Source organism: Neovison vison, chromosome 10 (assembly GCF_020171115.1).
Source record: "Neovison vison isolate M4711 chromosome 10, ASM_NN_V1, whole genome shotgun sequence".
Classification (NCBI taxonomy): domain Eukaryota; kingdom Metazoa; phylum Chordata; class Mammalia; order Carnivora; family Mustelidae; genus Neogale; species Neogale vison.
The window spans coordinates 43,879,673-43,903,208 of NC_058100.1; the positions used below are offsets into that span (position 1 = coordinate 43,879,673).

The window sequence follows — 23,536 nt, forward strand, 5'->3', positions numbered from 1 at the left end:
TAGTTCTATGTTTCACTTAACTTTACATTCAGAAGGTAACTACTGAAAAAAGAACATCTTTTTTTTTAACCTAAAAGTTTCTTTCAAGGTTAAACATCACACAGTTGTGAGTATATACATGTTTATGTATTGAGATACAGAGTAAACTTTATTAAAATGAGGTAGTCATTTTTGTTAACTAAATATAAAAATCCGATATCACTGTTGTTTCATTTAGTAGTATTTACTAACTGTCCCTTACATTTTAGCTAGCCTACTGTGTCGTACAGTTCCTGGAGAAGGATACTACACTAACAGAACCAGTAAGTGGTCTATTTCTTTTCTTTTCTTTTTTTTTTTTGAAGATTTTATTTATTTATTTGACAGAGATCACAAGTAGGCAGAGAAACAGGCAGAGAGAGAGGAGGAAGCAAGCTCCCCGCTGAGCAGAAAGCCCGATGTGGGGCTCGATCCCAGGACCCTGGGACCATGACCCAAACTGAAGGCAGAGGCTTTAACCCACTGAGCCACACAGGCGCCTCTGGTCTATTTCTTTTTATATCTCTAATCTACATTGTAGTATTTTGTTACAGCTTTCTTTATGCCCTTGTAAAGTTGTCAGACAGTAGTAGTACTAGCTTTAGAGTCATTTAGAAGGAATGTTAATCTGCATTCAAAGAACAGTGTTGGGAGGGGGAATTCTCACAAGTTAGAAGTTGTGTCTTAACTTAAATACAGATTAATGTTGAAGTGTGTGATGACAGGATCCAGTGACTACAGTGGAATTTTATATGCATATTATCTTCACTGATAATCTTTTTATTCATTCACTTTTTTAAAAGATTTATTTTTAGAGAGAGAGTGCACATATGAGCCTGGGGGAGAGGGAAAGGGAGAGAATCCCAAGCAGATTCCCCACTGAGCACAGAGCCCTAAGTGGGGCTCAGTCCCGTGCAAGAGTTGGATACCCAACCAACTGAGCCACCCAGGCACCCCTTCATTCACCTTTTAAAATTAAAACATACTGTGAGGGTCCCTGGAGTTTTGTTTTGTTTTTAGAAATAGGATTTTCCCTCTTAACAATGATAAACCATATGAAAGGGGTTGAAAACATTTCCTTGCCTTTGGCGATCAAGATGTAATCTTGGGATAAAGGTTGTTTATGAATCGACAGAGCAATTCAGTCTTTGAATTATGCTATTTGCCTGCAATGAGAAGATTCAGGAGAGAATAAAAATGTTATTATGAACACTGAAGATCCAAGAAAAAAAAAGATAGGGAGAAAATAGAAAAGTATGAAGCAGACAAAACAATCTTTTAACATTGATGTATTTTGAGTGAATATTTTCAAGGCATCCTAAATCTAAATATTTAAACTAAGAGTTCTTGAAGAATAGCAAAGGATTTGAAGGATTTAAATAAGGTTTTCTTTATTATAAAGTTACTTAGGTTATCCCTACGCATGCTTGAAAAGATTATGAACTTAGTATTCTTCCTCTGACTTGAACTTCCTATAAAGGAACATATTTCTTCACTCCCTAATACTTAGAGTTTTTGAACTTTTAGATTTGCAGATCTTTCTGGAAACAGCTAAAACACCGGTTTCTAAAGACCAATCAGGAGAATTAGAAGCCTAGTACTTACATGAAACCACATAAGCCTCTAAAGTGAATTAAAACTTTAATTCACTAAATTAATTCAGCAGAATTAAAACTTGAATTCACTAAAGTGAATTAAATCCATGGTGCTTCTCCTCAGAATTAAGACAAAACCCATAACATAATAAGTCATGGTTCATAACTGAATTATAGATAGATGCAATTTAAATATAAATTAATATGGGGTGGAAAGGGGAGAAGATAGGTGATTTCTTTTTAAAGAGTAGATTGGGGAGAGGGATAATGGCTAGATGATGGTCTCTCTTAGGTGAGCTGTGTTAATGGAAATAGAACCAGGATGAGAAGGTAGGAAGGTAAATGTCCAAAGGTAAAAGTCCAAAGGAAAAGTTTTCAATTCATAAAACCTGTAGATATACAGATCTCTGCAGTTTCTACCATAGACAATTCAGCACCCAAATTATGGCCATGATACTTGTTTCAGCCTTCATACTCCTTCTCTAGAAACCTGGTATTCGTATCAAAGCGTCTCACAAATCATAAATAAAATATAGGTACCTATATTTTGTGTGCCTATATCTTCAATTGAAATTATTTTCTAAAATGGAAAAGACTATTATTACTTCTGTTTATGAAAATAATTTGTGTTAATTTGGTTCACACAATATAAAGTCATAAAGTACAAGTTGGAGGAAATTCCTTAAAATCTTGTCCCCTAAAAGATAACCATCTTCGGTGAATATATTCCTAGAAATTTTTTGTATGCATGTATATGTGTGTGTAGGTTAAACAGTGGGACGGTGCTAAAAAGGTTTTTCACAATGTGGCTACCTTTCCATATTAATCTGTCTCATTGTTTTCACTGGTAACCTCAGATTCCATTATATGGCTTACCATAACACACTGAATCTTTATTAATGAATACATGAGTAGTTAAAACATATTGCTGGGTGAGGGGATGTTTAGGATGTTGGAATTTTTCTGTGTCCTATCTGTGATGCTGGTAACAAAAAATTCTATGTGTGTATAAAAGCCCTCAGGATAGCACACCAAAAAAAAAAAAAATACTGTATATGGATTTTTTTTAAGTATTTAATTTTTAAAAACTTTTAGGTGATCTGAAACTCATGACCCCAAGGTTAAGAGTTGCATGCTGTACCGACTGAGCCAGCCAGGTGTCCCATGTATATAAATGTTTAAAAATCATTAAAATTAAAACCATGTTGCTGGGTCGAAAGTACATTGAAATTTTTACGTACTCCAAGCTGCCTTCCAAAAAGTTTGAACAATCTAATATTCCAGCCCAGAGTCTGAAGATGCCTTTTCCCTCACCCAGGCCAATGCTCAATATTAAGCTTTAACATTTTTGCTAGTCAAGTAGGTGTGAAATATCTTTTAAAAGATTTTAAAATTTTCCCTTTTAACTTAAAACTATAATGAGTTGAACTGGAATTTCTAGAATAAGGTATAAGGGGACAAGTAGTAGTGGTCTGTTAATATATAGTTAACACTTGGTTTAATATAAAGTTTTACAACTGTGTTCACTTAAATTTATGATCCCTTCCTTGTATTTTGGTTATCAAGATGGTGCTAGCTATGAAATAAATTGGGAAGCTCTCTGATGGTTCAGATGGTTTTAAGTAACAGGAATTCTTTGTTCCTTAGTTTCTCCCTAAAATAACTTATCTCCCCTACTCATTATCGTGTTTTTCTTTATTTTCTTACTAATATAAGTAGCACTTACTATTAAAATTACTTCTATGTTTAATGGAAAATCACGGATCTCATCTGTCTTGTTCATCACTGTATTTCTAGCATCTAGAACAGAATCTGGTACAAAGGTACTCAATAAATATGTTGGATTATTTAAAAGTATAAAGCTGAGCAGGAATTCTGGGGATACACTTAGATATTAAATAATATTAATCTACTTCAGACTGAATATTGATATAATCACAATTACTAAAAATTCCCTGGGGTTAACCAACTTCATTGCTTAATTTGTGCTGAACTTTTCCCCTTTTGCAGGTGATCAGAGGGTTGCTGAAATTTTGGCCAAAAACATGCAGTCAGAAAGAGGTAGGTTGTTCAACAACAAAAAAAGCACAATCTTATTATAATTTTTAATCTTAGGGATAAATTATAAATCATGCTTCTTGGGGTGCCTGGGTGGCTCAGTCAGTTAAGCATCTGTCTTGGGTTCAGGTCATGATCCCAGGTTCTGGGATTGAGCCTACATCAGGCTCCCTGTTCAGCAGGAAGCCTGCTTCTCTCTCACTCTGCTGCTCCCACCTCTCACACCTCCCGCCACTGGCTTCTCTCTGTCAAATACATAAAATCCTTAAAACAAACAAAAAACATGCTTCTATGGGCTGGCTATATTGTCACTGCCACCAAGCAAGAGGTGGTGCTCTTTGGGAATTAGACTTGGTGGGAAAGCTGGACATTATAGTAAATTGTATATATAATCAAGACCTTAATTTTGTCCACTGTGTAATCTGTAGGTTAACCTTCTCATTTGTAGTTTTCTATGTTAATATCATGTAATTTATGTTTCTTAAAAGAAAAATTTTTTTAACCTAGGTGATGTTTTTAGGAGAAATTGAAGAAATCTTAGATGTCATTGAACCCACACAGTTCAAAAAAATTGAAGAACCCCTTTTTAAGCAGATATCCAAGTGTGTATCCAGTTCTCATTTTCAGGTATGATATTTTCAGTAAAGCCATTTTTATACTATTATTTCTTTTTTCTCTTCAGTTTTGACATTTCTAAATGTCTTCTTAGGTTGCAGAAAGGGCATTGTACTTCTGGAATAATGAATATATTCTTAGTTTGATTGAGGAGAACATTGATAAAATTCTGCCAATTATGTTTGGCAGTTTGTACAAAATCTCCAAAGAACACTGGAATCCGTAAGTGTCTTTTGTGTTGATGGTGTTATTCTTGTGTTTGTGCTTTTTTTTCTTTCGATCTAACTCATGAAACCTATACAGACTTGGAACTTATTCCAAGGTTAACATCACAATGCTGTTCTATTGTGTACTTGATATACATGCAGTTAATTATTAAGTTCTTGGTTTCAATTTAATCTCGCACTACTGTGTGGTCAAACCCAGGTGGGGAGACCAAGCCAGCTTCTGCAAAGGCGGCACAAACCTCATGGGTTAGCACTCCCAGGGAGAGGCTGGAGCGCTTAAGGTCACATCAGCAATGTTCAGATCGTGCATGTATTCTAACCTCTGTAAAACCCTTATCCTACTTTCTATTTTTCTTACAAGTTAGTCTTTTTTTCTTACAAGTTATATTCTCATCTTTTACTACTGTTAGCTTGAGACAGTAGACTATAGAGCAGACATGAAAGACATTTTAAGAGTTTAAGCATAATATATAAGGCAGACATGAATTTTGAAATCAGACCATCTCTGTCACCACTGGCTGTGTGACCTTGAGCAAATTCTTAAACTCTTGCACTTTAGTTTATCATCTCTAAAATGGATTAAGTGAATCAGCCACCATTTAGGGATGATAATGTTACATTTCCTATGACCCAACACTGCTGATTTTCATTTTAGGACCATCGTAGCACTGGTATACAATGTGCTGAAAACCCTAATGGAAATGAATGGCAAGCTTTTTGATGACCTTACTAGTTCATACAAAGCTGAAAGACAAAGGTATTTGGAATTTTTAATTACCAGGTTATCTATACATTTTAGATTAGTTGAATGTGATTCAATCCAATAAGGTTTCTTGCCCAAGTTAAAATTACAGTGTTTAAGTCAGTTACATCTAGACTTTGAAATTGTAATGCTCAAACTCTTCTAAGTCCTTTCCAAATAAAGAAGTTTCCCTGCTGGTTGGATTGCAGTTTTGATGTGGATTATAAATCCTGTTTCTCATTCCGAGCCTTAGAGTTCAATTCATGCCAAATTTAAACAATTTGACCTACATATTTATGAAAATCGTTTCTCCAGATGGGCTTCCGCAGCGAGCTTTACTCCTCTGAGGCTCTCTGCACAGTGTTTGATAGGGCTAAGTTGCCCATTTTAACAAAGTGGTATCTTAAAAGTTCAGCATAGTTCTTTTTTGGTCAGAGGGAGCTCACATAGTCTGCTTCTGGCTCAACTATGACTACTTTGTTCCTTGCAACAATCAATATTTTAGAGATGCTAACACATAGCAGCATTGACAAACCTGCCTAAGTGATCACCTCTTTGGAGAACTTCATATATGAAATAAATGAGAAGAAAGTGATTGTTTCAAACATGAGGCAGGCAGTAACCGCTCTGCCTCCTCCCACCCATCATTGGAGGATAATAGCTACTACCATTTACTTCTAAGAAGTTTATTACCTATTGTTTGGAAAAGCTGATCTCTTTTGACTATAAATTCCTAATCAGGGTTTTCCTGTGGCAGGTGGAACAAGAATAGCTCTTCTTCAGGGCCATCCTAGTGTCCCTCAGTAACTCTTTTTTTTAAAAAAAAAAAAAAAGCACCTTTCAGGCAGGAAAAGAAATTGGGTATATAGTTTCAACCTCAGGAAGCAATGGGGAAAAAGATGATTAGAATCACATGAAACTTGTATATTTCACATAACTAAGAATCATCATCATATCTACAAAACCCTATCTTTATGACTATATGAACCATGTTCATCTAGTCCTTCACAATAATTTGGCCAAAGTTATTCAGAAGTGTTTCTTAGATTTGAAATTAAATAGTTGAAACAAAAAATATTTTGAATTTTGTTTTCTTGACTGGTTAGTGGCTAGAGAGATGATTCCACCCAGAAGTGGCTGCGGCCTGACCTCACAGCCACCCTTCAGCCTCCGGAAAAGGATGACCATCGCGGCTCCAATGGCTGTAAGAGGGTTAGATGAGAAAGTGAATGTAATGAGGCACAAATGACAGTAGCAGTCGTGGATGTGAGAACATGCAGGGAAAGCAAGGAGTCACTCGGAGCTGGTACAGGAGATGCACAGAGGTGTTAGTCATGCAGGACAGTGACAGAATATTAGGTGCTCCAGGTAATTGGCCTCAAATGCTTCAGTAAAGGGATTTAAGGGAAATGTGGGTGAATAATATGTTCTCCAGCAATCTGCCAAACAGCAAGTTCCTTAAAGGTTTCTGACTACAAAAATTTTGGTTTATCTACAGAGAGAAAAAGAAGGAATTGGAACGTGAAGAATTATGGAAAAAATTAGAGGAGCTAAAGCTAAAGAAAGCTCTGGAAAAGCAGAACAGTGCTTACAACATGCACAGTATTCTCAGCAATACAAGTGATGAATAAAAAAAGCCCACCACCTCTGTTGGATAAGCAGTTTTGTACACTTTTTTGAAATATGTAAAAATTATGAAACCTCTCAGTATAATATAATTAAAAGGCCAACTTTTTTTCTGGCAACTGTAAATGAAAAATATGGACTAAACATAGCCGTGTGCTGTTATCATGGCCACAGTATATTGTAACCTCTGTCTAATCATGGATTTATTGTGTCACTTCTCAAGTTTCACAGAAATGAATGAACTTTATCATCTATGATATGAGTGAGATAATTATGGGAGTGGTAAGAATTATGACTTGAATTCTTTTTTTGATTGTGTTGCACATAGAGATAGTATTCTGCTCTGTATATTTTTCCCTTTTATAATGTGCTTTTCACATTGCTGCAGACCTTAGTTACATCCTGGGAAAAAGACTATTTCCTAAAACAAAACTAAGGTGTAATACTTACCCTTCTCTTTGTTGCTCCCAGAAATATGATGGGGGGAGTTACCTGCCCTAAGCCTTCCTTCATTAGAGATATTACTGCACTCTGGAATTTGAGCAGAAACTTAAATCTCCAGACTTTTTAAAGCACAAAATATAAATAAAAGCTGGGAAAGTAAACCAAATTCTTCAGGTTGTTCCTCATGAATATCTCCCTTCATCTGCAACTCCCCAGGGTGGCGAGCCCAGATTCACGGAGGCACCGCTGGTGAGCACGAGCCTGCCTCTCAGTTCATTCCTCCTCCTCCTCCTCCTCCTCCTCCTCGCAAAGGCTGAAGGCAGGACCTTTCCAGTCCTCACTCCCTGCCCTTCCTCCAGTCCCTCCTGCCCCAGGGAAGGAGGCTTTGAGTCCCACAATGTGGTGACGCAGAGCGCTCACTGTCACTGCCTGGCTTTATTTAAAGGAACCGCAGTAGGCTTCCCCTGTAGAGTTCTTGACTCTAGAAAGGTCTTGTATGTTTTCACTTGGTCAAGTATTTCTCACACCTTTTGTTATGAGTACCATTCCAATCTCTACTAGCAGTTGTGTGGAGAACTGTTTTGTAATGAAAGATCTTCACTGGGGGATTGAGCAGCATTTAATAAAGTCTATGTTTGTATTTTGCCTATGTTGTCTTTGCTTTTTCCAGCTCCAAGCTCTGAGGCATCCAGAAGCAGCCTGCTGCCCTTACGTTCATACGACACACACACGACCGCTGCAGCAACCCACCAAACTACATCGGTTTTCCAGAACACCTGCATAAAATTCTAAGTTTTAGGACATCCTTTCATCTTTCATGTCTCTGTTCAGAGAACAGGTTCAAAATACGTTAAGTGTCATTTCCATTAAAACAAGACCACAAGGATAAATCTCAAAATTTATAATGACCACTTCCCTGGGTGAGGTTCACAGAAAGTGTGGCCAGAGTCAGAAACGAGGCATTAGTGTAAACTTTCCACTCTTTTGCATTCATGAAAAATTCTAGCCTGGGTCCTGCACACAATTCCAAGGTCACTGTGAAAGCAACTCCCTTCACTCGCTGAGGCGCCCAGAGAAACTCCCTTTCGGTACACGGCTCTGTGCGAGGGTCTCACGTAGCGCCCTCTCCCGGATGCCCCAAGCAACACGCTCACACCAATCGGCCGCGGTAGCCCGAGCCAACCCGTGCTGCTGCCCGCGGGGGCAGCCCAGGAAGGCAGGGCTGAGCCTACCACGTACAGAACGCAGACGGAAAGGCTAGCCCCTACCTCTCCAGAAACTGACGGTTAGGTCTAAATGTCAGTGGCAGGTTTCTATATTTCTTTCACTGGAGAGCAGCCACAGTGCGTTCGGGCAGGCTGGTTTTCTCTTTGACAAGCTAAAAATGCTCACTTCCTAGCTGTCTGCTTATTCTAAAGCACATGTAAGCAGTCTCGCAACTTTCCACAACACAGGAAATGCAGTTTCAAGTTTTAGTATGTTCGTTTGAGCAAATTTTATGAGTTAAATACTAAAGTGGTGTCATCTTTAGAGATACTGTAACACACACACACACACACACACACGTTTTCCAGTATTAAGGTAAGCTCTGCCTGCCTCTGCACTTGCCTTACTTGCAAGTAAGACTTTACAGAGATAAGATCTAGGCTCACGGTTGAATGTGCACGCTTCTGTGGCAGAGAGTACTAGGGAATATTTCTTCGCACAAGTTTATCTTTAATAATTCAATTGAATACCAGTGTCTTCCTGAGTGAGACGTGAGTGCCCCACTTCTACATTTGAGTTTTCCCTCTTTAAATTACTTAAAGCCAGGTTATAAAATGCGGGAAGTGTTACAAGTCCTCTTTAGAAGCAAAGGGCATGTAAATAATTTGAAACTCTGGAGGCAATTTCCATAATCTTAAATCACCCCATGGCTACCGCGTGAAAAAGACGGAGTACTCACCTCTGTCAAAAGCTAGGCTGAAGGCTTTGAAGGTCACGCTGAGTGCCCCTTTCTCAGATGGGTGCTTTGGTAGGGCAGGAACAGAGCACAGCTTATTCAGGGGAGTACATCTGTCACTCTTCCCCACGGGGCCACCTGCCTTTCCTTGGACACAGTCATGACGTAACTTGGGAGTCCAGATCGTCCACCTGGGGAGTCCGAGCTGACGAGGCCACTCGCTTGGAGGTCACAGAATGAAAGCGTACTGGTGCCTGCCGATCGAGCAGACTCATACTGGCACACTGACTCCTTTTGCATTAACCTAACTTTTATTTACCTGTTAATAAAATCATCAAAATACACTGAGTAGGCACCTCCTCTGCACACATGTCCCAGAGCTTCTGCATGTTAATCACTGCGCGTTCATACCCGCATCAACAGATACTCGAGCCAGACACGTAAGTGGCTAGTCAATCCTCAAGATATCTTAGTACTACTTTCTAGAAGCTTTATAAAAGTCCCATTTAAAATTTAACAAATGAGAGAACAGGTCAGAGGCTGGATGATGGAACTGGCAGGTGACGCCGGAGACAACGGATTCTGCCCTTGGGTACGGGGTGCAGAGGGCTCAACGCAGAACCTGCGCATCTGCAGCCTCAGGATTTGGGGGAAAAAAATCACACACTCTGTCCACTTTATAAAAACCTCGGGGTGGGGGGGGGACTAAGGTGAAGTGTAGAGCCTGGATTATCCTGTTAGAGCTTAACTATACACCAAACCAATTAAGGCAGCTTCACAAACCTTCAGAAAACCTGAGACATATCTAATTCCATCTTCCACAATCCCTAGTCATATGTCCCAAAATGGTCATTAATAATTTAAATACTTAAATAGGTTGTAGGTTATCCACTGGATCTGCTCCATTAGGCTCTAAACGTCCTCTTTCGGGGCCAGGTGAGAAGCTGCAGTCTGGCAGGCTGGTCCTCCCAGCGAGGCCGTGGCAGGTGGGCACAGGGCCGCTGGCCGCTCCGTTTACCAACACAGAAATGACGAGAACTTCCATCGCCGGGGGCAGTTCTACCAACACCACGAGGCCACCTCAGCTTATGTGGTTTGCTGCCTGACCTCTTTTTTTAAGGTATCTCTTCCTAATTTTGATCATCCACTTCACACTCAGTTTGGCAAACTCTGCTGCTTTAAACAACGCCAGGAAGGCCCCACAGAGAAGGGCGATTGTGTTCCAAGGATTGGCGGTGATTATCTGGAAAAGAGCGACACACACAAGCTCACCGGCGTGCTTCCCCTCTGCTTCCGAGGTCACAGCAGCGTCCTGGTCAGAGCCTCCCACCCCCCACGGCAGGAGGGGCAGGAAAAACGCCTGCGTCCCAAAGCTGCCGTGGCTGTACTTCCTTCTGACTATACTGTGCAGAGCTCAAGTTTGAGAAGAAAAATACTAATCCCTTCCTCCCCTAAATGGATCCTGAAAAAAAAAAGTTTCTTAAAAAAGCTCTGCACAAATTAGATACTCAGTACTGAGGTTTAAATTTCTGGCCTCATCCACAGTAAGTGAACTTGCTGAGACCAGTTCCCCCCAGAGCTGTACCCTCTCCCGTCAGGTCAGTTCCTCTTGTTTTCTTCCCATCTCAGTTAGGCCAACTTGCCCTCCGTCCGGTCCAGGGACAGTCCCCCGTCCTGGACTCCTACCTCCAGGCTGTGCCCTCGGACGCCCCCGGCCTGGGATGCTTTCCTGCTCCCCAGCTGTGCGGGCCGCTCCCAGCTCCCTGGAGCTCCGCTCTCTGACCACGAAGCCAAAACCGAGACCTTCATCCCCCAAAAACCCTGGCGGCCACTTCCTGTCTGCGACGAGTCCCTCCAGAGCTACTCAATGCCGAAACCCTTCCAGGCTCACGTCTCCTCTTGCATTTCTGAGTCCCCAGCACGGGAACCACAGCACCTCCAGGTCAGCCGAGCAGGGTGACCTTGGACAAGGGGAGCCTCAGGGCTCCTGGGTACAAAACGGTTCCCCCAGCGCCACTGCTCAGGGCTGGCCCCTCTCAGGTGTGGCCTTTCCTCCGCCAATGGGCGCCTCCGACTAAGTAACGGCCTAAGTGGAAAACGGCTCACCACGCAACTGACGCGCAGAGCTGAAGGCGTTCGCTCCGCCACCCCGAACCCGCACTCCCAGAGCTGCACGCGCCCCTGCGCACGTGGCTCTGTCAGCTCACGATGTCCAGCAGGGTGGGACACTAGGAGCAGCTATGGTCACGGAGACCCTCCATGCTCAGGTCTCGGCCACAGAAGGCACTCCCCTGAAGCCACGACCACATCAGGACGTTTGGGGAATTATCTAGCATTAGACTGGGGACCGGCTCTGGTGATGGTGTCTCCCTGGACTGTTCCTTTAGCAAAACTGTCCCATCATTCCTCTCCTCCAAGACGGAGTCTGAGAATCTGGCATTAATTGACACACTGTGAATTTTTCTTTGTACCTTTCTGCTCTGACAACAAATAATAAGGATCATTATCCAACAGAGACCCGTTAAAAAAAAAAAAAGGGGATTCCAAAAGCTGTAATCTAGACCTTAACGCAATTCATGCTTTCTACTCAGTTCATTCACTTAACATTACTCCCAAGCAAGGACTCTGCACTAAGCACCCCACTGGATGGTAACAGCGACCATGAACAAAAGATGAAGCCCCGCCTTCACAGGGCCAACTGGCTAGTGACGGCCACCGAAACACAACACAGAACACGAATGTCATAAATGACAAACGAATCTGTGCTGCGAAAGGAGACAAGGACAGCCTGCAAGGAGGAGTCAGAGCACCCCCGCGCAGGGAACCCGCTCTTGCGACCCGAAGTAATACTCACATCTTGGACTTTCTGGATGAAAGGATCTTTCCATTCAAAGACCACAAAAAACAACTGAGCGCTCCTTTCGGCGGCTGGCCTCTGGTCATTGTAGTTGACCACGCTGGTCTGGGACGGAGGAGAGAAAGCAGGATTACCTCCTCCGCGCCCCTCCCTAGCCCGCGTCGCAGGGAAGGAGAGGGCGGTGAGGGGACCTTGGACCGGGGCTCCCTTCACACCACCTTCTGGACGGACAAAGCCAGAAATCTCACAAACAACATCCCGAGACTGGTACCAGCCGAGACCACCCTGGCTTCCGGAAGCCCCCTGGGGAAACGAACAGGATCTGGGACGCACAGTGGGTGTTCTGGGTCATCACCAAACGGCCACTGGGCATCGGACTCAGAGCTAAACCGTACTCGAAGGACCACGTTAGGCATAATTAGAAGCCACAGAGCCTCAAATTTCAAAACACTGGATCTTAAAAGCCGAGTATTTCGACCCTTCAGGTCTCTAGGGACAAAGTGCAACCTCCCAGACCTACGCGGCTGTGCGTAGTGGGCGGCTTGCTAAGATCTGGTGCGCGATCACTTAACACTCGGCTTGCTGTCACCGGGAGCAAACAGGTCCCAGGGAAGCCGCCAGGTCCAGCCGTGGGGCTGCGTTCACCCTGAGCTCGCCCCTCGCCCCACTGTGGGCAAAGTGCTGACATCACGGAGGTGTGGGAGGGACCGAAGGAGACGATACACATGTTAAGTATTTTAAACTTTAAAACACTTCATAAAAAAAAAAACTTTGTTTCTCTTGTTCAACAGAGTTCAGGTGACCCACCAAAAGACTTCCGGTTTAGACAAAAACGGAAAGCACAGACATTCTGAGATGTACAGGTTCGCTGGGACTTTGGTCCCCTTGGGCTCCTCCTCCTGCGGGGGAGCTGGGCAGACAGGCAGCACCAAACTGCAAGGGGAAGGTACTGGGTACCCCTTTCTCAGCCACTGTGGGGACAGATGAGGAAGGTCCTAGGGGCTCTTGGAGAAAAGTGTGCACTAAAAATCTAGAATGTGACGGTTAGCTGAAAACTAGGAAAACTTTAAGGACCCATTGCCAGGGGAGTTGCCACATCCTAGGACAGGAAAAAAGCCTGTCTTTTTTTTTAAGATTTTATGTATTTATTTGACAGACAGAGATCACAAGCAGGCAGAGAGGCTGGCAGCGGGGAGGGGGGTGCTGAAGGGGGGGAAGCAGGCTCCCTTTTGAGCAGAGAGCCCCATGCGGGGCTTGATCCCAGGACCCTGAGATCATGACCTGAGCCAAAGGCAGAGGCTTAACCCAATGAGCTACCCAGGCTCCCCAAAAAGCCAGTCCTCTTGAAGAAAAACGGCTTTAGCCCTTCCCAAAGGTCTCATCTGGAGCAACAGGAGGTCCCAGGGACAGGGAAAGGGCATTGGCTTCTAACAGCCGCGTCGGTGGAGTCGGTCCTTCTAGTCCAACCCAGCCCTTCCCGATGCTGCCCCACAGGGTCCAACCCAGTGGAACATCTCCAAGGAGGAACAGAGTTTTCTAGAACAGACCCATCTCTTCGCTGCCTCTGCAAGCACCCAGCCACTGATATACGGGATGGCGGGCTCTGGGTGTGGATGTGGGCAGGGGGCAGCCACGGCCAAGGTGGAAGTCCCAAAGGTAGGGGTGCGGCCTTGCTTTCAGTGGTGACTGACAAACAGCCCTGCTGTGGCAACCACAATGCTCTCTTCCTCCATCCCTACAGCCAGGCCTCTTCCCCGGGTCTTCTCCCGTCTACTGCCGGGACTGCGGCCGGAAACTCCGGGGCCCCTCCGGGTTCCAGGCCAGCGGGTGGAAAGCCTTCAGTCACACTTCCCATTAGGATCATGTTTTGAGCAAATACCCTCCATATATATGACTCTTTCAAAGTGATGTAACATTGCTATTACTGTTCTAACGTGACACGCCTTTCAAAATATTCAGAAATAGCAAAAAGGATGATAAATTAATACAAGGAGAAAGCTAGGATTTCTCCCCATGCATCCCAACGGATCCTCACGTGCACAACCTTCAGAGGCCTCCGCATCTCATCTCCTCCCTGCAAGTCACCCGTCTCCCATGCGGCCAGCAGCCTCCGAGGGCCGAGAACCCAGGCTGTGTGGGCTGAGTCACCGGCTCTGCGAAACGCAGGCATCTGTGCTTGGCCCACGTGTTTGGTGGGGACCGAACCACCGGGAAGGGCCCGGGGAACACGTCTCCTTCCTGGCACGGGGTCCCTTCTACTCTGAAGACTGCCCAGAGGTCATCTCTTCTGCAAAGCTCCTCTGCACCCCCGAATCGAGGGAGGCGGCGGCCGGCAGGGGACAGCAAAGCCAGGGCCACCTACCTCCTGCCGGAACTCCACCGCCTCCCGCCCGTCCTCTTCCTTCGTCTTCACCAGGGACATCTTGACCCACGTGCGGAAGCCCCCGGAAAACTTCCAGCTGGAATAGGCGCTCTCGCAGGCCTGCATGAAGCCCACCCTGTCTGGGCTGGGAAGACACAGAAGAAAGGGTCCGGTTAGGCCCGACAGCCGGACTCGAACTCCAGCCCCTGCTTCCAGCGGGCTCCTTGGCTGGCACCACCGGGGGGCTGCCCACTTCCTGCTTCCTTTCCAAGCTCCGTGTCTGGCTTTGCACACGCAGGGAGAGCTTCACCCGGCTCGAGGTGGCCTCTCATGGGGGGAGTCCCTCCTCCTTCCCACCTGCTCCCAGAGCACCGGCCCCAAGTCCGCAGCGGCACCCGCTGGCCTCCCCTCCCCAGACGGGCCCCCATGGCATCTGCCCGGCCAGCAGCTCCAGCAGGGAGGCCCGAGGGAACAGCGGCAGCAGACAGGGCGAAGACGCCACAAGTTCCAGAAGGATGGAGCAGGGGTGTGTGAGCAGGGAAGATGGCCCGCAGCCTCAGCCAGGGGAGCAGCCTCTCCTCCGCGGTGACTGCCACCCCACTTCCCTTCCGGGGCGCCCTGGGCTCTGCAGGGCCTGGAGGCCGGAGTCAGGCACGTGAAGAAAACACTTGCAATCCCAGTGCCCACTCCGGGCCCCAGAGAGGGCACGGCCAGGCGCCCCCAGCAGACAGGAACTTTCATGCCTGTATTAAACACACACCGAGGGCTAGACATGCTGCCCGGACAGCGCAGGGGACACCTGGCCCGGCGCCAGGGACTCGGGGGCGCACAAGGTCCCAGCAGTGACAGGACCTCGCTCTCGGCCCGCGGGTCCGGACACGCGCCACACCAGACCTGCCGCCCTTTGTAAGGACAGGTCTCCCGGGGCCTCCGGGCTCCAGGTCAGGCCCCTGGGCCGCCGGGTCATCGCCGCCCCGCGTGCCCGTCCCCGCCCCCGCCCCGGGAGGGGCCAGCCCCCTGCGGACGGGAAAGGCCACCTGCGCAGGAACTCCTGGAAGGACGAGAAGAGGAGGTAATCGATGGCGCTGAAGTCCTCGCTGCTCTCGTTCAGGCGGAACTGGAGGAAGACCAGCTCGCGCTTCTTCACCTCGCGGGGCCCCTGCACAATCAGGGCGGATTTCTGCAGACACACAAAGGCCAGAATCAGCCCTGGGGGAGCCGCGGCTGCTCTGCTCTGGACACGTGCGACTGGAAAGGTCCTCGCCCGGCGGACCCCAGAGGACCCCAGGCCACCCGGGCCGCTGTCTGTGCTCACTCCCCTTCAGCCCTGCGGGGCGGCTCTCTGGGCACCGCTGGACCAGAGCCGAGAGCAACTGTCCTCTGTCCACTTTTCTCAGCGGCTGCCTGAGCTAGGGGAGCCCTTCACTTAGGAAGGACGCTCGTGGGGCGCCTGGGTGGTTCCGTCCGCTGAGCGTCTGACTCTCGCTGTCGGCTCTGGTCACGGTGTCAGGGTTGTGAGATCGAGCCTGAGTCGGTCTCCCTGCTGAGTGGGGAGTCTGCTGGAGAGTATCTCTCTCTGCCTCTGCCCCTCCCCCTGCTGATGTGTGCTCTAATTAATTAATTAATAAAAAGGATGCTAGCTTACATCCATTTCATGTACAAATGTTTTCTTCCAGTCTGTCACTTTTCCATCAAACTTTGTGTCTAATGTCATTTTTTACATTAAGCTTTAAATCTGATACAGTGATATCTGTAAATCTTTTTCTTTATGGCTTCTGGGTTTTGCTGGTCAAGGAAAACCAAAATTACATTAATGGTCTATATTTTTCTTACTCTCTCGTAAAAAAAAAGAAAAGAAAAGAAGTGAGAGAGAGAGCTTGGTAGCGGGGGTTGGGGGGGAGGGCAGAGGAGGGGCAGAGTGAGAGAATCCCAAGCAGACCCCCACTGAGCACAGAACCTGACGTGGGGTTCGAGCTCATGACCCTGAGATCCTGACCTGAGCTGAAATCAGGAGTCAGATGCTTAACCGACTGGACCACCCAAGCACCCCTCCTGTATTTCTTTCGAACACTTTTTTTTTTTAAGATTTTGTTTATTTATTTGAGAGAAAGAGAGAGATCACAAGTAGGCAGAGAGTCGGGCAGAGAGAGGAGGAAGCAGGCTCCCCTCCAAGCAGAGAGCCCCATGTGGGACTCAATCCCAGGACCCTAAGATCATGACCCGAGCCGAAGGCAGAGGCCTAACCCAATGAGCCACCCAGACGCCCCTAGAACGCTTTTTAAAGGTTTTACATTCAGACGCTTTATGTGCCCGGCTTTCAGTTTTGTATCTGGTAAGAAACAGGGACCTGCGTCCCGCTCCCCAGACAACGGGCAGATGTGGGCTTGCTCCCCGGGTTTACACGGTTCTGTCATCTGACCGGGCAGGTCCCCTCCGTGGCGCTGCTCCCTGTCCCCAAATCCAGCGGGGTGATTGCTGTACACGTGCTCTTCTAAGAGGACATTTTAAAACTAGACTGTTAAATTCCATGGAAACATCAACTCAGACTCTTCACGGACAACCTGGATTCGCAGGTTAACTTGGGGAAAACCATCTTAACGCCAGTCGCTGTTATCAACGCTCCACAGACACCTGGAGAGCGAGCGACGTCAGGCACGACGCGTCACGCACACACTCACTCTAATCTGATGAGCTGTGCTGTTCAATTCTTATCCTCACTCCTTTTGTCTATTTGATCGGTGAACGTGAGAAAGGAAAGTACGGATTTAGTCACCCTTTAAGGCAATGGCTATTTCTTATTTCTAACAGGTTTTGCCTAAAATACACAAACGGAAAGCTGTCCAGCACAGACAGATTGCTGACTGCTGCATCCTAGTGGACAGTCCTCTATTTTCCATCCGAAATAAACACCCCTCCTGCAGCCCTTCGCTCCTGGCGCTGCAGGTCGACCGACAGGAACGCCGCCCTCACTCTGCCTGCCTCTTGCTGCATCTTCCCAAGAGACCTTGGTCCTTTCCATTCCCAGCCCTTCTGTGACATGTCAGTGGCAGCAGAGAACGCAAACTGTTCCATTACCCCCTTCCCCAGTCCCTGGCCTCAGCGGCCTGGCCCGCGGCTGCGTGATCAAGTTCCTGGAACATGCACAGGGACTCAGGGGACGCCGCACACGCCCATCACCGTGAGCCAGAGCTGCGCACGAGGCCCAAGAGCCTGTCCTGCGGATGGCAGACGGGCGGACAGAGGCCATCGCTAGTCCCCCCGCACCCCCCAACGGCACGCCCAATGGATTCCCAAGAAGCAGACTCCTCTTTGGCCACAGCCACGGTGTCCATTAGGGGTGCGTGGTTTTGCCCAGCAGCTCAGGCTAGTGTTGGCCCAACACACAGGGAATGCTCTGGGAGCAAAGCGAAGGAGGCAAGGGCTTGCCATCTGGACCCGGGGACACAGCAGATGGTGAGGAGAGGATCGGGTCCTACAGCCTGGAGCCTGGTGGCCTTACCTGTGGTAAACATCACTGAACGGAACGGAGACGAGGAAACACGGGGATCGGGAGCCTGAAGAAGCGGGTCAGGGGAGGCCTCCGGTTGGCCACATGCACACAGACCGGCCAGGATGCAAACAGCCTGAAGCCGACCCATTTCCCAGACGCTGCGCTGCAAACAAGGGGGGCGGAGGTGGGAGCAGGATGCGAGCCAACCTCCCAGGCGGGGGTGGGGGGAGGCCGGCCACACTTTCTGATGTCTGCGCCAGGCACAGCCACCGAGGACCTCCACCAAGGCCCAATCTGCCGGGAGGCCAAGGCCAGGGGCTGCGGTAGGGCACTGATGCCTCCAACCATGGAGCTCCCTGGGGACCTGCAGAGACACCACAGCTGCCCTGGGCTCGCCATGGCCCCGTCCCCACAGGCGCTCCTGCGCCTGCCTGGCCCTACCTCCCCGCCTCATGGCCCAGAGAGGCCGGAAGCCCTTCCAGCTGTCGGCTGCGGACAGCAACGAGCCACATCCGGCCCCGCTGGAGACGAACCATCACCCGGGGCCGGACGCACGCACGGCCTCCAGTGCCGTCTCCGTGCCCACCACTCTCCTTGGGCGCCCTCACCTCGGGGGTGCTCAGAGCGGGTCGTTCAATTGCGTAATGAGTGCGAAAGGTGCCGCCGGCGCCACCGGGTCTGGGGACAAGCACGAGGGGCTCCTCGGCGGCGCTGCTCAGCTGGGGACGGCCACGGCCACCCCGAGACCCCCTCACAGCCCGGCCATCCAGCGGGGTTTCCCAGAGCGGGCGGCGCGAGTGGGGTCCGCACAGCGTTCCTGGAGTATATCCTGCTCCTCTTAACGTTCCTAAAAAGTACGTTTCCCTTCATCTGAATTAGCATCCATTCCCCACCCTAGAGTCCATTCCACTGGCCCCTCCTGGTCCTCTTCCATGCCGCTGGTTTCCCGAAAACGTCTAACGAGCCGAACCTCTCCACTCCCACCTGAAGGACGGGTCAGGGTGACGAGCGCAGGGCCAGGGCGCAGGTGCCCCTCAGGGTTCACTCGTGCCCGCGCTGGCCTGCGGCTGGCACTCCGGGGCCGTGGGCAGGCAAGGCCAGCAGGCCGCGTACGTGGCGGATTGCCCTCCTGGGAACAGAGTCCTCTCCGGTACCTGGTGCCCCGTCGGCCCTGGAGGCCCGTCTCGAGTTCTGCTCCAGTTCTCTCGGCTGCCCTGGCGCCCAGCAGGGAAGCTCCACTGAGCCTCCACAGAGAATGTTCTTACCCAGAAGCAAAAGTCGTGCCCCGCAGCTCCCCGTGCCCTGGGAGGGCAGGAGGCCCAGGACCCCACCAATGGACGGTGCCACGATGACCGTCCCGCCCGCTGTCCTGACCCCTGCCCTCCGAGCCGGCGGGTGCGGAGCTGGGAGCCGGAGGGAAGGCTTTCCCCTCGCCTTCTGCAGGGTGGGGCGGTGTGCTGGGTCAGAGACCCGATCTGTATTCCACACCAGCCCAGAATGTCTTGTCCACTGGTGATACCTGCTCTGGGTTCGTGGGACTGTCATGGAAACGTTATTTCGCTCTAGTTTCTGCCGGAGAGGGAACCATTTCAGCCCGATCTTAGGAGGAAGCCCAGGACGAATGTGAACAGAACCGTCCCGGCCGGACTGTCCACCTCCAACCACCCCAGGAGCCACAGGCAGGCCCTTGTCATCCGGCCTTCCCTCAGCTCGGCCTCCCGCCGCGGGGGGTGGGGGGCACCTGCCCCTCCAGACGCCCGCAGCTGCTGCCTCCACCTTAAAGCCCCTTTCCTTTCTTTGATCTGGAAAACCTTTACTCAGCCCCGTTCAATCCTCTCTGAAACAAGGACATGGGATGCAAAAGAGAAAATTTTCATAAATAGGAAATTCCTTCCCTGCCTTCCAAACCCTATGCGGTTGCCGCCAGGGCCGGGGGTCCTCGTTCCCAGACCGGCTTCTTCACTCTGGCCTGTTTACTTCAAAATATGGCTTCCAGGCCCCGTCCTCAGGAATGAATGATTCCGTTGGCCCCACGTGGCAATTGTGTTGGGGCTCAGGTACAGGACTCACGCCACGACACCACACTGGCCTCACCCCACAGCCCTACATCCTTCCGCCAAGGACGGGCTCTTATCACGCCGTCGGGAACCCCCGACGAGCACCCGGAGAACGCTGAAGCCCCCACAGCCCCTGCCGACTCAGGCCAGCCAGGCATGGCCGTGACTCCACCTGGGATAGCCTCATGGTCGCCAGGGGCCAAGGGCCTGCACAAAGGGAGTAGGAGCGGCCTCGTGGCAGACAGAAGACAGGGGGCCGCAGGGCGCCAGGCTGACCGAGCGGCCTGCCCAGGCCTGGCGCGGGGGAACAGGCATTACCAGGGTCTGGTTGGAGAAAGGGTCCGTGTAGTTGATCCTCTGGGTGGTGCAGTCCATGTCACCCGGCTGGCCGGGGCTCCTCAGAGGTGGAATGACCTCGTAATAGTGCTTGCAGCTGAGCAGCTGGGCCTGACCCGGGTACAGAGCAATCCCTAGAGGGCACAGACAGGAAGAAGGGACTGTCAGAAGTCACGGTCCCTACCCACACCCCTAAAACCAAGTCACACACATTTTTTCACTCCCACCAACAACCCCAGTTCAAGACTCCTCAAGTGACAGCAGAGGGAGAAGAAGAGGGATTTGGAGGGTGGGGAGCCACAGCTTTCTGCTGCCCTCCGGAAGCCCTACTCTAAAGGAAGACACAATCCCCTTCCCAGAAAGCCCCTCTCCTGGCTGGGGTGCAGGCTTCCTGGCGCCTACACCAAAGCCCACCCTGTTTCACGGCCTGTTTAGCGCACCCCGAGAGGGCCTCCATGCCGGACCCTGGCCATGCCAGCCCCCCACACCACCAACCACCCGTGCCTGGGAGGCCCCCCGCCGTGGGACTCCCCACGGCTCACTTTGCCTCTCACCTCCTGCTCTGACGGGGTGGGGGGGGTGGGGGGGTGGCTCCAGGTGCGCGTCACACCTCAACGGTCCCTCCCTCCCCGCAGCCAGAGCACCTCATTCCAGGCTCTCCTGACGGCAGCCATCCGGCCTCGGTGGCAGAACACCCGAGAGCGGTGTGCAGCACCAGACACAGGCCGAGCTCAGAAAGAAACACCCGCAGATCAAGGGACCAAGGAAGACCCACAGAGAAAAGGCACAAACACAAGACAGGCAAGGATGGGCGAAGACGCTGCGAGCCGCACACGTTCCAGAAGCCCAGCAAAGGTCCCTGAGACTCTGGCTTTGCCCTGCGGCCGGGCCATCCAGAGGGTGAGTTGGGCATCCTGTGGGCAGAGCAGGTGCACACGGCCGGTGCGCACAGCCAGAGCCCTCTGAGCTCCTGCCTCCCGGTTCCTGCCCACACTTCCAGAGCCCAGGGCCAGGCTCACGGCCCTGAGGCAGACACTACCCTCTATGGCAGGGATGGCTCCTCCTCAGGGACTGCCCCCCCGGCCCCACTGGGACAGGGAAGACAGGGACCCCCCACCCCAGGCAGGGCCCCAGCCACATCTGGATGGCTTTACCTCCCCTGCCACCCTTCACCCCCTCTGCTCTTCATCACCAGCCTCGAGCTGGAGCCAGACTAGACACACCCTCTCCAGGGAAGCCCTCCGCCTCCCTATACTCACCCCTGCTCCTGCTCATCCCCCTCCCAGAAAAACTCTCTTCTCATCTGTCAAGGCCGGGCTCAAATCCGGCTCCATGCGAAGCCTTCCTTGCCCACCCCACTACGCAGTGACCGCACCCGGCCCCGTCCACCCCTCCGCTCCGCACAGGACATGCTCTGCTGGGTACTGACAGCAGCTCCCTGGACGCGTCCTCTCCACCCAGACCGTGCCCGGGTCCGGCTGTCCCCCGGCTGTCCAGCACAGTGGGGGAAGGCATCGGGGGCTCCTCCGTAAGCCGGCGCCCCAGACCTGGGCCCCGCTGCCCGTCCGGGGCAGGGTCTCTACCTGGGGCGTCATAGCGATCCACCTCCTTGTAAGACACCGACATGACGGGGTGCTTGAGCTTCTCTCGGAAGTCTGTGATGGTCTGGTAGACCAGGAAGACGGCCACGGCCATGAGCAGCAGGTAGATGAGGATGAGCAGGACGGAGAAGACGTTCTTCAGGCAGGCCTTGCTGAAGCGGATGCTGCTGGAGGCGGACTCGCTGTCCAGGGCTGAAAGCAACACCAGACGCGTGACCCAGAGCCCGGCGGCAGGTGCAGCCGGAGGCGGTCGGCGACCTCCCGGCCCTTTCGCTGCTTTACCAAGGAGGCAAGTCATCCGCACCCCCAACCCTCCAACCACCTCAGCCCCCTCCCCCAAACCATAACACGTGGGACGTGTCACCATTCACCAGGCACTTACTGTGCCAGAAAGGGACCTCTGAGCAGGAGACGGCTACTCTCTTTAACACTTCTTTCCCGTCTGGAGGACAGAGTCACAATCCAACCCGGAAGCCGGCCCCAGCCCATCTCTCTGGCCTGCTCCCTCACTGCTCTGCTCCTCCAGCACCTCTGGCTCCCGCTGTGCTAAATGACTTTCTGCTCCTCCGGGGTGCAGAGGCCCCCCTCGACGCCGGGGCCCCCCGCATCTGCCCATCCCTGTGCTTGGCCTGAAGCCCTTTTCCTCCATGACTGACTCCTAATTCCCACTTCAGGTTCTGGTTTAGAAACGCATCTCCTTGAGGAAGCCTTCCCCGACCCATACACTGGATGGAGGACCCCTCTGTCAGTGCTCCCAAGGCACCAGATGTCTTCTCTCATCACTCTGCGACCTCACTGTCCATCTGCACGTCTTCCCTCCTTCCTCATCTGTGAACTCATGAGGGCAGAGCCAGTCCTGCCCACGCCGAACCGTAAGCCCCTCACAACGTGCCTGGCAGAGAGCAGCAGATGGCATGGCTATGGTAAGCGACTCAACGGCTGATCAGATGCATCCCGACGCCATCCCCACAGCCGCTCCTGCCTGCTTCCAGACCGTCCCAACTTTGATCACGCTCTACTAGGAACTAAATTATGCGTCCGCCCAACAACCTCATACACTGAAGCCCTAATCCTCAATGTGATTCCACTTGGAAATAGGGCCTTTAAGGAGATAATGAAGGTTAAATGAGGGCATAATGGTGGGGCCTGGATCCAACAGGACTAGTGTCCTCATAAGAAAGATGACGGGAGGGGCGCCTGGGTGGCTCAGTGGGTTAAGTCGCTGCCTTTGGCTCAGGTCATGATCTCAGGGTCCTGGGATCAAGTCCCGCATCAGGCTCTCTGCTCAGCAGGGAGCCTGCTTCCTCCTCTCTCTCTGCCTGCCTCTCTGCCTACTTGTGATCTCTCTCTGTCAAATAAATAAATAAAATCTTAAAAAAAAAAAAAAAGAAAGATGAAGGGACACCAGGGACATAGACACACAGAGATAAAGCCCCATGAGGACACAGGGAGAAGATGGCCATGTGTGAGCCAAGGAGAGGGGCCTCATGAGAAACCAAAACTTGCCCAGCACCTTGATCTTTGATTTCCAATCTCTAGAACTGAGAAAAAAAAAAAATGTTGTGT

At 50.2% G+C, this 23,536-nt stretch overlaps 2 protein-coding genes across 4 annotated transcripts in view; one reads left to right on the plus strand and one right to left on the minus strand.

Moving 5' to 3' along the window:
- The window catches only part of PPP2R5A (protein phosphatase 2 regulatory subunit B'alpha), a 64,525-nt gene extending 56,555 nt beyond the window's left edge, over positions 1–7,970 (plus strand). Inside the window, exons 8-13 of the mRNA XM_044267139.1 lie at positions 249–302; positions 3,624–3,674; positions 4,179–4,298; positions 4,381–4,508; positions 5,169–5,270; positions 6,754–7,970. Coding sequence (XP_044123074.1) covers positions 249–302; positions 3,624–3,674; positions 4,179–4,298; positions 4,381–4,508; positions 5,169–5,270; positions 6,754–6,886 — 588 coding nt within the window. The 3' untranslated portion in view covers positions 6,887–7,970. The remainder of the gene's footprint in view (positions 1–248; positions 303–3,623; positions 3,675–4,178; positions 4,299–4,380; positions 4,509–5,168; positions 5,271–6,753) is intronic.
- Positions 7,971–9,556: 1,586 nt separating this feature from the next.
- Positions 9,557–23,536, minus strand: part of PACC1 (proton activated chloride channel 1) — a 46,045-nt gene continuing 32,065 nt past the window's right edge. For 2 of the 3 annotated variants that reach the window (XM_044267141.1, XM_044267140.1), the window contains exons 3-8: positions 21,953–22,162; positions 20,352–20,503; positions 15,524–15,666; positions 14,487–14,631; positions 12,122–12,229; positions 9,557–10,510 (exon numbers count right to left, since the gene is read on the minus strand). In XM_044267141.1, coding sequence (XP_044123076.1) covers positions 10,349–10,510; positions 12,122–12,229; positions 14,487–14,631; positions 15,524–15,666; positions 20,352–20,503; positions 21,953–22,064 — 822 coding nt within the window. In that variant the 5' untranslated portion in view covers positions 22,065–22,162 and the 3' untranslated portion in view covers positions 9,557–10,348. Of the gene's footprint in view, positions 10,511–12,117; positions 12,230–14,486; positions 14,632–15,523; positions 15,667–20,351; positions 20,504–21,952; positions 22,163–23,536 lie in introns of those variants that run through there. The other variant, XM_044267142.1, reaches the window with a different exon arrangement.